The sequence below is a fragment of the Pezoporus occidentalis genome, unplaced genomic scaffold (genome assembly GCF_034315485.1).
Source record: "Pezoporus occidentalis ecotype Australia unplaced genomic scaffold, CSIRO_AGI_Poc_V1 ctg3, whole genome shotgun sequence".
Classification (NCBI taxonomy): domain Eukaryota; kingdom Metazoa; phylum Chordata; class Aves; order Psittaciformes; family Psittacidae; genus Pezoporus; species Pezoporus occidentalis.
The window spans coordinates 7044815-7059733 of record NW_026914940.1 but is presented as its reverse complement, the minus strand read 5'-3'; the positions used below and the strand labels follow the sequence as shown (position 1 = coordinate 7059733).

The 14919-nt window shown below is 42.1% G+C and overlaps 1 protein-coding gene across 1 annotated transcript in view; it reads right to left on the bottom strand.

The window, feature by feature from the left end:
• Window positions 1–10681, bottom strand: part of LOC134167867 (dynein axonemal assembly factor 11-like) — a 303297-nt gene extending 292616 nt beyond the window's left edge. The window contains exon 1 of the mRNA XM_062626997.1: window positions 10301–10681. Within this exon, the coding sequence (XP_062482981.1) occupies window positions 10301–10336 (36 nt within the window). The 5' untranslated portion in view covers window positions 10337–10681. The remainder of the gene's footprint in view (window positions 1–10300) is intronic.
• Between the last annotated feature and the right edge of the window lie 4238 nt (window positions 10682–14919).

Sequence of the window (14919 nt, the reverse complement as noted above, 5' to 3'; positions counted from 1 at the left end):
TCCCACATAGCGGGATTTGTATTAGACAAAGAGACAGTCCACTCCAAAAGAAATCACAAGCTACAATTAATATTTCGTTAAAGAGAACGATCAAAGGAATAGACTTGAAAGTAAATTTGGGATGATGTTATCTGACAGCGTGAATATATCACCCAGGATTCACTAAGGAAGAGTGGAAACTGGCAAGTAGGTTGCTCTGAGATTAGGGTCGACCAATCAGGTCATGCTCACTTTTGCTGGTGCTATTCATATTTTGCATCATGGTAGCTGAAATCATCAAAACAACATAAGCAATGTGGAATTAATAAGTGGACTTGGCAAAAAAATAGAGACACAGACACAGGACTTTTAGTTGATGACTTGTGTTTTACAACCTTTCAATAGAATTTCCAATAAAAACTTGTTTTCCAGCCTCTTCACCTCAAGATCCCTTTAAAAACATGCTGAGGCCAGTCTGGAAGTCCAGCCACAAGTTTAGGTTTCCTATACAAATGTTCAATCTGAAATTAATTTGAATGGCTACAGAAATAACATTTCATAATAGTTTCCTAAAAGGTGTTCCAGAGCAGAAGAGCACAGCTGGTGACACTCAGCCCTCAAAAGATAAGCCAGTGGTTGCTTCCCTTCCAGGGGTAATCCCATCATCTGTTAAGGAATCCTCCACAGACTTCGGTAACTTCCAGGGGGCATATTATTTTTCCCTCCTCTGGTCCCTGTGTTCCCGGTATTTCCTTCACAATTGGTAAGTCAGAACACATTCAGCAACAGCCATAATGATGATGCTGAGTAAGAATTGAGCAATACATATATTTACCTTGACCTTGCATAACACAGGGAGAGATACAGAGACATTCATCAGACTTCCTGAACTACAGTAATCATTTTGAGAAATGAGAGAACAGCCTTGCTGTCTGCTGGCCTTTGAAATTACAAGAAAGTTTAGGGTCTAGAGATTTTCCATTTTCTTTTGTTGTGTGGAATTCATTTGAGCATTTGTGCATTTAGTAATAAAAATCAGCATTTTTCAATCAAGGGTGATTCTCAAGAAAGCTTGCTATGATGTTGGAGAATGAATGTGTGGCAAAATACATTCATACTCTCCATAGCAGGGCCCTAGCCAGTAAAAACACACTGACAGTAGCCCAGAGACATAAAAGCAGGAGGCAAAAAGAGAAAGACAAGATCTCTCTGTAAACTCACCTGTGTCACCACATCAGGCTCCGCAGCGCAGTGTTTCTTAGCACCTGGCTGGCTGTGGCTGATAGATGCTTCCTGAGAGTGGTTAGCTCTATTTCTGCTCTCTGCTGTGGTGCTCCAGACATGGTTTAATCTGTGTTGCTGGTGCATAGTGTGGAGACTGATGCAATACATTGTGGGATTCTTTGCTTACCACAAGAAGGGGAAATCCATGGGAGCAGCATATTAAAAAAGCAAGCAAACAAACAGCAAAGTATGAAAAGAAAGCCACTTTCTTCCCTCATTAAAAAACACCCTCATCCTTGGGAAACAGCATAGTGAGAAAAGCAAATGAGGAAATATGCAGAAGAAAACTATTTCATTGCACATTAAGTGTCTTCAGACAGCCAAGAATTTGTGGTTGCATGTGCAACCTCCACTGAACTCTTCATGTGCATAGACATTTACTATACAATTTATTTATTGTTATCTGCTTATATTCAAAGAACAAATAAAGAGAAAAAGTTGGCAGTGGTCACATAGCGAGGCAGAGGGAGCCCATCTTAATTCTCCTGATAATCGAACTGATGCCCTGTGTACTGCTCTGATGCCCTTGAGTAGAAGCTTTAACAAAATCACTAATAGATTGCTGGCAGTGATATCAGCATCATCATCATCATTGTTCTTGCTGTTATTATTGTGATGCTCACGGCTAATGTGAGCATACTGGGACTCTCCTGCTGAAGTTCCAAACTCTATAACTTCTGCCCATAACAGGAATGAAAGCAATGAGGTTTATCTATAAGCTTGTGGCTTACAGTGAAAAAATGTATTAAAATGCACTAAATGAAAGAAAAGTAAGAGTCATCAAGAATAAGAATTTGACTTTATTTATAAAAACTTGTCATATCATCAGAAAAGGAAAAAAAAAGTGAACACACGAGTTTTAACTAAAGTGTGATTCGAAAGTAAAGGCAATGAGTAGAAACAATTTAAACATACGATAATATAACAAATGGGAAGGTTGGAAATGTGTTTTGGTATTTCTCTCTAATTTTGTTGATGCGGGAAGCTGAAGGTGTCAGACACAAGCCAGAGCTGAAAAAGCCAGAGAAGAAGAAATAGAGTTTTTTCAAGTGTATCAGGAACAAATCAAATGTTAGTAACAATAAAGGTAATGTGCTTCCAGTCTGTGTTTGGGAGCAAGCAGGATGACACACTAAGATCACATGAGGATGATAAACAACTTTCTGAGGCTTTAGTGATTCAGAGAACATGAAACAACCCTTTTTGAAACCAGCAGGCCTGGATAGCTTTGACTTGGGCATCTTAAAGTGAAGCTGATGTGGCCTCTGGTTCCCTGATGTTTCCTTTTAATCCGACAATACTGGGGAAATTACAGATGACTGGAAAAATGTTAATTCCCTGCCAATATTTGCTGAGGACAAACAAGACAGTGCAAAGATAGATAGGCTGAAAGCCAACCAGCCATTTGTATTAAAAAGGACATGTTAATAAATCAACAGTGACGTTAATGGCTAGGACTACAATTAATGACCATTAATGACATATTAATATGAAAATAGCTCTTATCTAACAAAAATGGTATTTTGCATATGGCTGAGATTGCACAGCTTGAACATATTCCAGATATTTTATTCTTTTAGTAGCACTTAATATCCTAAGTAAGACAAAATATGCCCTGTACAACTCTGAAGCTTACTTTTGATGGATAAAAGAACCATTTAACTGACAGCTATCTTTAAAGTTATTAGAAAATTTGGTTTCTGTAAGTTGCTATGTAAGAAGAATGAGGTACTCTTTGGAGGCATGGAGAAAATGCACAGTGAAAGAAGTTACTCAGGAAACAACGTCTGGCAGTTAAAATGAGACAAGCTTGAGGCAGAGACAAGGTCTACAGTCTCTCCAAAGGGAGACTGATTAGATCACTGCAGCAAATCAGCAAAAGCAGTGGTGGCAGCTCAGTCTCCTGCTGTTTCCAACCATGGCTGGTTGCTTTTCCAGATAAACCTTTAGCATGACCCAATTGCAGACAACTGAGTGCTATTTTGTGATTTGCAGTTCACTGGAAACAAGGAAGATGGTCTTAAATCCTATAAAAATGGCCCTGCTTTGAGCTGGTGGTAATGCACAAAGTATGTCCATGTTGTATTGTACAGAGATTTCAGAGCCCAATGCATTAATTTGTATAGGCATACGTCATTTTTTAATGAAGGATTATGCAGCAGGATATAGGACAGTTCCCCATTTCAATTGTTCTCTTTGGCCCCTTCTTCTTCCTTTAATGGTACCAATGCAGCATGTCAAATATGGCTGATGCCTCAGACTCCCATGTATGCATCTGAACACACACACACAAAAAAACAAACAGCAAAATAAATGAACCCAAAACCATGTAATTCCTTGGAAGGGTGTCTTCTGCAGATTCCAATAAAGTGGGTTTGACATCACATATTGTCTATGTCCATTGATGTCCATAGACATCACATAGTTATCCTGTATTGACAACTTATAGTCTCCATAAGCTGTGGATACAGGATCAAACTCAAGCTCCCTTTATGGTCAATGGAGAGTTAATCAGCAGCACACCATGAAGATGAGGGGATGATGGCTCATCTCTTTAAGTGCATAGAGTGGGTGGATAAACTGAAACATAAACTCCACTGACCCCAATAGGTGTGATGGCAGCGCAGCCAGCCAGCTCAGGTTTAGTTCTTACCATGGAAGATGTGATGAACACCACCTTTTTTGGTTCTACAGATCTTCCCTTAGTGCTATGGCTTAGGGTTTTGATGTGAGTAGCATACAGGACCAAACCGAATATGTTGTTTTGGCCTTGCAGTTACTTTTATTTTATATGATAAAGGGAACTACAAGTCTCTGCTTTTTAGAATACAGCCAAGTAAATTACTTCAACACATGCATAAACTGCGTGCAAAGGACTCCAACACACAGAAGCTTTGACCAAGCTGCGGGAGGATGGGTTTATATTTACCATTGTGCATCTGCTTCAGCTGAATGGTTAGTTAAAAAATTAAACCTTTTACCTTGACACAGCTCTACCTGTCACTCATGTCTTTCCCCTTTCTCCTCTTATCTGAACACGGATTTAAGGAACGGCTCCCAGAATTCCTGCCAACTCCCCACGACAAGGTGATGATGTAATATAATTTCCTCTCCATGTGCTAAGGCAGATACTATGCAGATATGCCATATTTATGGGATAATGACAATATTTCCCAAAACAGAGCAATATTTTATTGCTTGTGCTGGGCTCCAACTCATTACTACATCTTTCAAGCAGTATTTCCCTGACCGCATGATTAGTAGGGTGAACGCAAGGAAGTGCTGCAAGGAATTACTCAAGATCAGAGTCATTTATACCAAAACTCTGTCACATTTCATTCTGTTTACAAAGAAAAAATAAGGCAGTTAAATCTAGTATTGATCTTAGTTCAACACATACAGCATGTTGGGGGTGTTCAGCTCTGCTCCATGGAGAGGCAAGTATCAATGAGGCATTGTTCTCTCTTACCAGTGCATCTGAAGGGAGGTTTAACCTGGTTCCCAAGTGTAGGGGTACAGTCTTTCATACAGTGGCAAGCCCAAAAGTCTGAGTACTGGTTCAAGTCCCAGGAGTTACTCTGGGAAGAGAGTTCTGCTACTATCTCCAGTGCTGGTTCTCATCAGCCACTCTACAGTAGGCATGAAAATTGCATGGCAAACAAAGAATAACCTGAGGATTAGGTGTGCAAATCTCTTCTAAGACCTCAGACATTCTGCATGTGCAGGTACAAATCAGTCTCCAGAAACACCTTCAGTTTTACAAAAGGCACAAGCAGACACCATCAGTTGTAACCTACGGCTAACCTCAAGCCCACCTCAGTGTGAAAAGTTGGACAGTGCAATCTGAAATCCCTTTGGGCGTTATGGCTATGATTTTAAGGGTTATGCCTTTCATGCATCAGAAATTACTCTGTAAATGCCAGATTCTTCAGGACACTCCAGCTCCTTTATATTGCTTTGGGGAAGCAGAGCAATTAACTGCTTTAGCTTGCTTTATAGTTGCTTTGTGTCTCTGGGGCAGTGCAAAGGGGTTTCATGCATTTTCTCTTGCAAAGCGTAGGGCTTGCTAATGGTAGGTGTAAGAATAAATGTTCTCACCTGGGACAAGGGAACAGAAACAATCATGCCCAGAAACCTTTCAGAGACCCCAAGCACATTGAAGGGCACTGGGCTCCCCATTAGCTGGGGAAATGAGAATATATGTTTTATGGATTTTCCCAAATAATTTGCCAAAAGTCTCACTTCCAGCTAAGAACTGGTACAGAAATGCTGCTGGATGTGTAGGAAGGAGCACGTGTGTGGTATAAGGGATAAGCTGTGGAAAAAACTGTATCACCAGGAGCTAGATTTGGAGCTTATATGCCCACTACAACTCCTTGTTCCACGTTGTAATAGGATTTCACATTATCTACCCAGCCTGGGGCCCAAGAACATGAAAAGTTCATGCATATGAAACATCTGTTTTATCATTCATTTCAATAACTCAACCAGCAGATAATTTACTCCAGCACTTTCTTTACCATGCTTCTCCATGGGAAAGTACAGTGGAAACAGCTAGCCCTCAGTAAGTACTTACAGCTCCCTGGAATGCTCACAGGCAAGAGGATACAGGAAATGCAGGCTTTGGGCTTGTTGGTGTGGATGTGCTGCCATTTTGGCTTTTCCTACAGTAAAACCTTTAAGAAGAGCTGAGAGAGGTTTCATGCCTGCTGCTGTGTGTCTGAGACCATTTAATGTGGCCTTTTAAGATATTTAATACCATACCCTATTCCTCTTCAGAGTTCCCACGGCCCAGTTTCCAAGGAGGGTGTCTAATTAAGAGACATTGATAACTGAGTACAGAGGGCTGATACCTTTTGTCATTTGATGGCACAACTCTTTCTTAGGCATCTACTTCTCTGACCCAGTGCAACGCTGAGGTTTCTCTTCACTCACGGACGCAATGATCCTACATTCTTTTTAGTAACCTCATCTTATTGAAAATGAGTCGTTGAAGGAACCTGGTTCCTCCCAGTCTCCAGACTGGAAGTAAAATGCAGCCTGCACTGCTGGCAATTGCATGCATCAGACAGATGGTCTATGAGGACATGCAAGAAATGGAAACTAGGTCAGTTTTCTAAAGATGCATGTAAATGAATCACTGGAGCATGTAAGGACAAAACCATAAAGGCCAAAGCACGGAATGGTATAGAACAAGCAAGGGATGTGAAAGGGGACAAAAAACTTTCTACTAATATTTCATCAGAAAGAGGAAAATGAAGGAAGAAGCTGGACCTCCACCTAGTGAGAAAGGAAAGCTAATAGTGCCTGGAGGGCTGAAGTGGTTAATGCCTTTCACATATGAGCCTTCATTAAAAATGCTATAAGCCAAAGACACTATCACCGATGACTGCAGAAGAGGAATTCAGACTACAACAAGCAAAAGGCAGTCTAAGGGAATTCTTTGAAAAGACAGATTTTTTGTTCAAATCAGATCACTGGCTAGGCACTGTCTTGAAGGATATGTGAGACATGATAGGGAAAGAAAATGGCTCTATTAATGTGGAGGGTAAGGAAGAGCTGGGGAGTTATCAATCGATCAGCATACTTTCAACACCTAGAGAAATGTTGAAACAACAAGTGGAACAGACCATTTTGAACACTTTGAAGATATGAAATAGTCTAGCATATGTTGGTTAAAAACAAATCATGGTTAAAAGAACACCAGATCTGTGACAGATCTAGAAGATATGGGAGACAGAGTACATAATGTAGAAGGTGATTAAGTGGCTGGGGTATGATTTCATCTTTACTGTAGTTAGACTTTTGGAGCTATCTCACTTGAAATTTGCTCAAGTGAGATGGGAATCTAGCCCAGATTAAATTCTTTAGTGTGAATGGCTAGGTAGGAAGTTATCCTCAGTGGGGTGTACCCGTGCTGCTTTCTTCCCTGGAGGAATAGCCAGAGTGGGGCTCTGGGATGTAGCCTGAGTTTTCTCACAATCTTTGTGGTTTGGATAGCATCACAGAAGCTACATCTGCTGACGATATGAGTTAAGGTTTGAGTAGAAAATATCCTGCAGAGATCCTCTGAAATAGTCAGTTCATAAAGGAGTTCAGGACAACAGGAGTCACAGGGTTGACTCAAGCTTTTCAGTTCTGTCAGCAACACTGACTTCTTTTTTTTCCAGGGATGAAGGAACCAGTCTGACATGCATTTGCTATAGGAAAATTAATACAGGGGAAATAATCGAGAGGGAAAGAAGTCCTGCAGGTTACTCATTGTCAGGGCATACCTAAGGGTGGGTTTTGATGCTGCTGAGATTTAGTTGCTATTGTCAACCATTTTACCCCAGCAGATTTAACTGACGTTGCAGGATTGTGACTATTCAAGTGACTGCTTGTTCTGGTTTGACGGCCATTCATCTCAATGGGAGCAACCAATGTTGCAGGAATATGTAGCTTCCTGTAGAAGTAATCTAGGGATTGCAGGTTAAGTGGGAAGTAAGTGAACTCTAGGAAGGTCTCCGTCTAGTCCTAGTGCTATCTCTAGTTTTGGGCATTTTAATAGGTAAAGAAAGAAATTACAGTGTCTGAGCAAAGAGTGGGAGAACTGGGGAAGGAAAGAAGGCTGCAGTGGAGATACACATCTTTAAACTGTTTAGATGGTGCAATAAAGGGGAAAGAAATTCCTCCAGTATGCTTAAGGAGCAGTAGACTTGACTTACACTGCAGCAAGGGAGGCTGAAGGTAGACATTAGGCTTAACTCTCTTAACTCTGAGGTCAATGAAGTCCTGGAACAGGCTACTGCAGAGTGCTTAGAGGGAAAGTCTTGCTCCCTGAAGACAAGGTTAGAGAAACATCTGTCAGGAAGAGTTTAGTTAATGCAGTTTATGCCTTGGGGCAGGTATGAGAAGACACCCTGAAACTCTTCCAACCCTTTGACCATGCCTCGGACATATTATTTTGCCTCTCTCGCATTTTTCTTCATCACTTCCTGACTCTGCTCACTACAGGCTCAGTGCATTGGACTTGCCCTCAGTCCAGGCCTTTCCCTTCTCCAAAACCCCAATAAGCCTGGGGTTCCAAGGCATAAGGGAGGTTTTGATGGCTCCCACACAAGGAGCTCCCTTGCCAGGAGCTGTACTCCATCACTGGTACTCTGAGGGAACCCATCTCCATCACCTGAGCAGACACTTTCCCCAGGCACATTTCAAGGACCCTGCTCCAGCACATAGTGAGTAAATAACACCAATACGGTTTTAACACATGAAAGCTCTCCTAAGCTGATCCCTTTACTTGCAGTCTCAGCAGCCACTTTTAGACCTCAAACAGGTCCAAGATTTTTCTTCTTAGGATGCCTGTGGGAGGTAACACAGATGAGGACAACAGTCCCCAACGTGTAAAGAGAAGAGTGCCTTTCCTAGGAAACCCGTTGCCTCTCTGGCCTTCAAGTAACAACTTGAAGTAATGGAAAATAAGGAAACTATCTACCTCCAAGGGCACTGTGATGTCTCAGTCATGGGGCAAACTGCATTTTCCTGGCTCCATGCTGAATTCTGCTCCATGAGGTGCTGGGAGTGCAGCCAGCCAGTCCCTCAAGGGCTGCCACCAGGAGCCAGGCACATCATGCCAGAGAATTGCATTTGACACGGAGAAAAGCAAATGGTTAAGCCTGAAAAAGGCAGCAGAGAGAGCTTGTCAAAATAATATAGAAGTTAATGGTCAAAAGTGACCACTGTTCCTTGAAATTCCAGTTTCCTCTAAAACTGAGCACTTGCATTTGTTCTGAGAGGTGTTTCTGTGGGATGCCCCAAAGGACAATCTGAGATGTGCGAGTCATGTTGTGATAGACCAAATGGAGGTCAGGGAGTCAAAATGAGTGGGAGTAATGGAAACCAGCCTGGATGGAGCTGAAGGACCCTATGGAATCAGGGGAGAGGCTTCATTACAGCTGAAATAGATCGCACTGTATTGCAGCCTGAATGCACTGATTAAAACCATGTTATGAGAGGTCCTAAACAACAGTCCTGAGCATTGCAAACATAAAGACTACATGTTGTAACCTAGCAGAAAAGAACAGCTTAATCAAAAAGGCTGCTGGAGTGGGGACAGTGAGGAAGGTCCTTTGATGCACCAGTATCAGCCCCCAGAGTCTTCAACCTGTGATATATGAAGTCAAGTTAGTCAAAAAAACTTCTCTCTTGTCAAGTAAGGAGTAGGTATCATCATGACATCGTTAGGGTAGGAAATAGCTTTGTGGAACACTGTGAAGAGTCTTCATTCTTGGCATCTAGTGCTGCTGTTGATGTCAAATTGAGCCTCAACTAGGCGAAACCATCTCAATGAAACTAAATGTTCTTCAAAGCTCATGGGTGTAGAGGTTGTATTTTTAGCTTTCCTTTTACAACAGAACAAAAAGACCACACTGGTCACAATTATTGCTAATTGTGGGGTATACAGGACTTACTCCCTGTATCATTTCAATTCTGAAATCCAGGAATAACTAATGCAGCCTTAGGAGAACAATGAAGTGGATTCCATACAGGAATCTTCTCCTTTTCCTTCCCCACTCTTGTGCTGTGCCTGCCTCACAGAGTGTCCCACAGTATGTCCTCCTTGTCAAAATTCCCTTTGGGAAGCCTGTCCTGGTTGAACATGTGCAGCCCAGCAGTTCCTCAGGAACTCAACAATTTCAGGCATGACTAAATGGAGATGGACTCAAGCCATGTTAATGGGAAAGAAGTACTGCCAGAAGCCATGAAGCCATTTTATTACCTCATGAAGAAGAAAAGCATCTGCTGGATCAAGGTAGACATCCACTGCACCCACCTTTTGCACGTGGGCTCAGGACCATGTTCCATCCTGTTCTTCCTGTTCTGCCCTGCGGAGAAGGACTTGGGGGTGTTGTTTGATGAGAAAATGAACATGAGCCGGCTTCAGTGTGTGCTTGCAGCCCAGAAAGCCAACCGTATCCTGGGCTGCATCAAAAGGAGCGTGACCAGCAGGTTGAAGGAGGTGATCCTGCCCCTCTACTCTGCTCTCATGAGACCTCACCTGGAGTATTGTGTGCAGTTCTGGTGTCCTCAACATAAAAAGGACATGGAACTGTTGGAACAAGTGCAGAGGAGGCCACGAGGATGATCAGGGGACTGGAGCACCTCCCGTATGAAGACAGGCTGAGAAAGTTGGGGCTGTTCAGCCTGGAGAAGAGAAGGCTGCATGGAGACCTCATAGCAGCCTTCCAGTATCTGAAGGGGGCCTATAGGGATGCTGGGGAGGGACTCTTCATTAGGGACTGTAGTGACAGGACAAGGGGTAATGGGTTAAAACTTAAACAGGGGAAGTTTAGATTGGATATAAGGAAGAAGTTCTTTACTGTAAGGGTGGTGAGGCGCTGGAATGGGTTGCCCAGGGATGTTGTGAATGCTCCATCCCTGGCAGTGTTCAGGACCAGGTTGGACGAGGCCTTGGGTGAGATGGTTTAGTGTGAGGTGTCCCTGCCCATGGCAGGGGGGTTGGAACTAGATGATCTTAAGGTCCTTTCCAACCCTAACTATTCTATGATTTTATGATTCTGTGATTCTTCCCTGATCTTCTTTTCCCGCAGGTTGAATACAAGTCTGTATCATGACATATGCTCCAAAATGCTGAGAGGAGGAAAAGGAAGAAAAAATAATCCCAGAAGGAAACAGTGAGTACTCTGTGTGGTACCCTCAGTCCAGGAGAGGGTAGAAAGTTTATTATACTAGACAACAATGGAGCAAGGTGGACACTGATCACAAACAGCAAAGCTTGGGGCAGTGACCTGTTCTGGAACTCTGGGTGTGATACATCACCTCCTGAGTCCAAATCCCCTTTTGTGCCTTTTGGGTTGGCAAATAACAGTGTTCCAAATAAAATCGGGAAACAAAATCATAATGCTCCCAATTTTGTAAAACTAATAACAAACACCAGCTGACATTATGGAGAACACTCTCCAGGGAATGCAAAAGTACTTTATTATCTTCATTATAATCTCTTTTAAATGCTTCAGATGCAATTATTCCTGGTAATAAGAAATGTGTATCCTGGATGCTTTCCATACCTGGGACCTCCTTCTACTGAGGCCTCAAAACCAGCCCATATCAGACCCTCAATTTGTTCACCTTCTTGACTTATAACTACTTTATATCCACTGGAATGTGACACGGTTTAGTGTGAGGTGTCCTTGCCCATGGCAGGGGACTTGGAACTGGATGATCTTAAGGTCCTTTCCAATCCTAACTATTCTATGATTCTATGATTCTGCGATTCTGTGACTGTATCTTTGCACTTTGAAAGAGTCCTAGGAAGAACTTGTGACACACACAGTATTTTACTTCCTAAGTGGTTAGTGTGAAAATAGATACCTTTGTTTTCACCCTTTTTGCTTTTATCACCGAGACTAAACTAAGGAAGAACAGTCACGGGCTGGAAGGTGGGGAAGCTTAAAAAGAATTAAAAGATGAGAACTTGAGCGCATGTGGACTACTTGTGCCTAAAGCAGCAGTGCTTTTGTGAGCACTACATCAATAAAGCCACTTCCCCCACAGATTTGTGTCTGGTGGCTGACTGCAAACTCCACTGAAGTTGTTTTCCTGCAGTTGGACGTCTGAGAGGTCTCAGCTGTGTAACTTCTCTGGCGTCTAATAGTGTGTGAACAGTCATTTTCCCCAAAGGCGGGATACTCCTAAGGCCTTTCTCTACTAGCTCAATGTCTTGTTTCACAAAATGCTCAGGAATGTGATTGACAAGGAGCTATCTCTCTTCCTGTCAAATTTGGCTTCCTATTGGCCAAGAAGCTCAAACATTACTGCAGAGGGACCGAGACAGACAGACATGAACACGTACAAAGTGATTGCGTAAGCTCCATTTCCCCAGGAAATAGAGGCTGAGAGCAGTTCTGTTGAAAGAGAACCATTTACTAACCAAAACCAAAGGAAACTTTGAATAACATGTTACCAGAGTCAGAATGCAGGATTTGAATAATCGGGCAATAGAGGGAAAACTGGTCCTCCAATATTTCACATTTCAAACAGGTTTAATCTCTTTGGGATCTATTAATCACTTTTTAAACTTCCCATCAAGTTTCTTTCTTACTTTCTTTAATATGAAAAGCAAATTTGTCTGCATTTATTCACAAAACATTTTAAAAACAACACATGGGCTACCAGGACAAACCTACAGAAAACCAGCCCATCTGAGACAGGAGATGGTTGTGTTTTATAGACCTCCTTCCTTCACACTAAATGAGATTTCATTGGCTTGTTCGTGGGTTGTTGTTTTTTTTTCCAGCCAAATATATGTATGGTCTAACCCAACCTTGAGAATTCGCTGACATATATCCACTGTTGGGAAGCCTCAGTGTGTGACTAAAAAGGTCAAGTCTGTTTCTAGCCTTAATGTAGACCCAACTGGGAGCAATGGCACTGGTCACAGTGAATTTCTAGCAGGACAGAGGTTTCCCTCCTTATGGGGCCAACTCCGTCCCAGAGACAGAAGGATTTTGCTGCACAAGTAGAAGGAAAGAAGGCCCAGATTAATGAATAGCTGTGTAATTCCGTGGTCACTGGTCTAGAGAATAGAAATACCAGGGTGTGCACGTTATCCACAGTGGGTGAAGTCATTTTTTGGAGCATGTCATAAAATTACTTGTCCAAGAGACCATGAAATGAAGCAGGACAACCTATGAAGTGCCACTTCAGGAATGTGTGCAATCTTTGTTGGGATTCTTCATCCTTTCATAGTTTGTTAGACAATTTATTTCCCTCTCTTTTCATATGCATCAAGAAAAAACATCTGCAGGAGGCAAACCCAAAGGTTAATTCCTCCCCTGCACTTCCCTCATTTGTTCAAATAGTTGAGCTAATATTTATGAATAATGCATTGCACCCATGAATGCCACAAATCAATGCAGCTCCAAGGACTTCATTTTTGTACCAGCTGAGGCTCAGACTCAATATGTGCTGTTAATCCAGCTTCTTTTATTGGTTAACAGGTATTATTTCCAGAAAACTACTTTTCTATGTCAAGGATTTATCAGACCTTGTTCATATCCCGGGCAGGTTCCTCATTCTCTGTGGCCTGTTTAATTTGGCTATTAATTATTCTCAGAGCTTGGCATCTTCTTTGTATGATAGTTTGGGGTTCATTTTGTTTGGTTCTGTGGGTTTTCTTTTCCCTACGTTCTCTTTGAAAGCTTTTATTAAGAAACTGATGGGTGTGGAGAGCAGATACTGAGACAGACAATTGTTCAGGAAAAACACTAGATACCCCAGAGTATTGTTGCTGCTGTCACGAATGCCTGGTACTGGTTCAAAACCATGAGAACATCTTTTTTGCCCAATAATGGCCACACAAATAGCCAAGAGGAAGTTATGAAAATTTAAGAATAGATAAACACAATAGTCAGGCCATTGCCATTTCAAGGAAGAAAATACAATGTCTGAAGTTCCTGGCATCAATAATTGAAAATCTAATACAACACGTATTTATAAATTGAGTTAAAGTTCTGGTTTTTGTTGTTTTTTTTTTTTAATAAGAACTTGCAGAAACTAGTAATTTAATGCCTCATGTTTTTGCTACTGTCATTCAAACCCTCATGTTCTCATTCACACTGGAACAGATCAGCTGCTGTCAACCAGATTAATACTGCTGAAATCAACAGAGTCGCACAGATTGACACCAGCTGAAGACTTGTCCTAATAAATCTGAGTCTATTTATGGCGGATGAAATCACAGTCATGCCTCCCCAGATGCAGTATTCTCACTTGGAATACAAATGGGTTTGGATGCATGGATGAATTAAATATTGAAGGTTCCATATTTCAGACTTAGCTGCTACTTCACCCTTATCAGTGGATCTGATTTATACCAGTTCTTTGGAGAAATAATCACTCAGTCCTGGAGTGCTCACCCTCAGCCTGGTTTACCTGAACTAGCTGGTTTTCTTTTTAGCTGTTGAGTGTATTAACAGCCCTACAAGTATGCCAGCACACAGAGCCCAAGACACATAGGGAGTGCATGCATGCTCAGTAATGGAAACCTGTATTGAATAACACTTCCAAGTACCTCCCTTCACCTGGCATTTTTTAAGGGATTGAGGGAATCCAGTGGTGGATTTACCACATTGGCTCCTGCTGGTACCTTCTGCATCATGGTACCAGGGATACAAGACAGAACAGGAGCACAGGTGCTTTTAGCTCTCCATCCATATTGGGATTCCCCTCCATCTTCTTCTTTGGAAAGACTGTTTAGACAGCAAAAGAGTGCATCCTCCTTCTGTACTGCAGCTTTTTGCACTCTGTGGTGTCAAGTCTCATCTGCAAAGGCCAGTAACTCAGTGGAAATGAGATATTTACCTGTGTTGAAGTGGAGATGGCTGAGTGCTCAGATGCTTGATGTTACCACAATGCAGCCAAACCAGATGTTTTCATACTCTTGTTTCTAAATCTTCTTTGATATTTCAAAGGGCCAGGCTGATGTAGCCCTCCTTCCCATCACCTAAGTAGTAATAACAACAGCAATAATAATAGATGGCGTGATCAGACTCACCACCTATGTTCCCATTCCAGTGTGTGCCTCCTAAAGCAGGTGAGGTTCCTTAACCTTCTTGCTTATTGCAGACCCAGCAGGGTTCCTGCTGTTCATCAGGA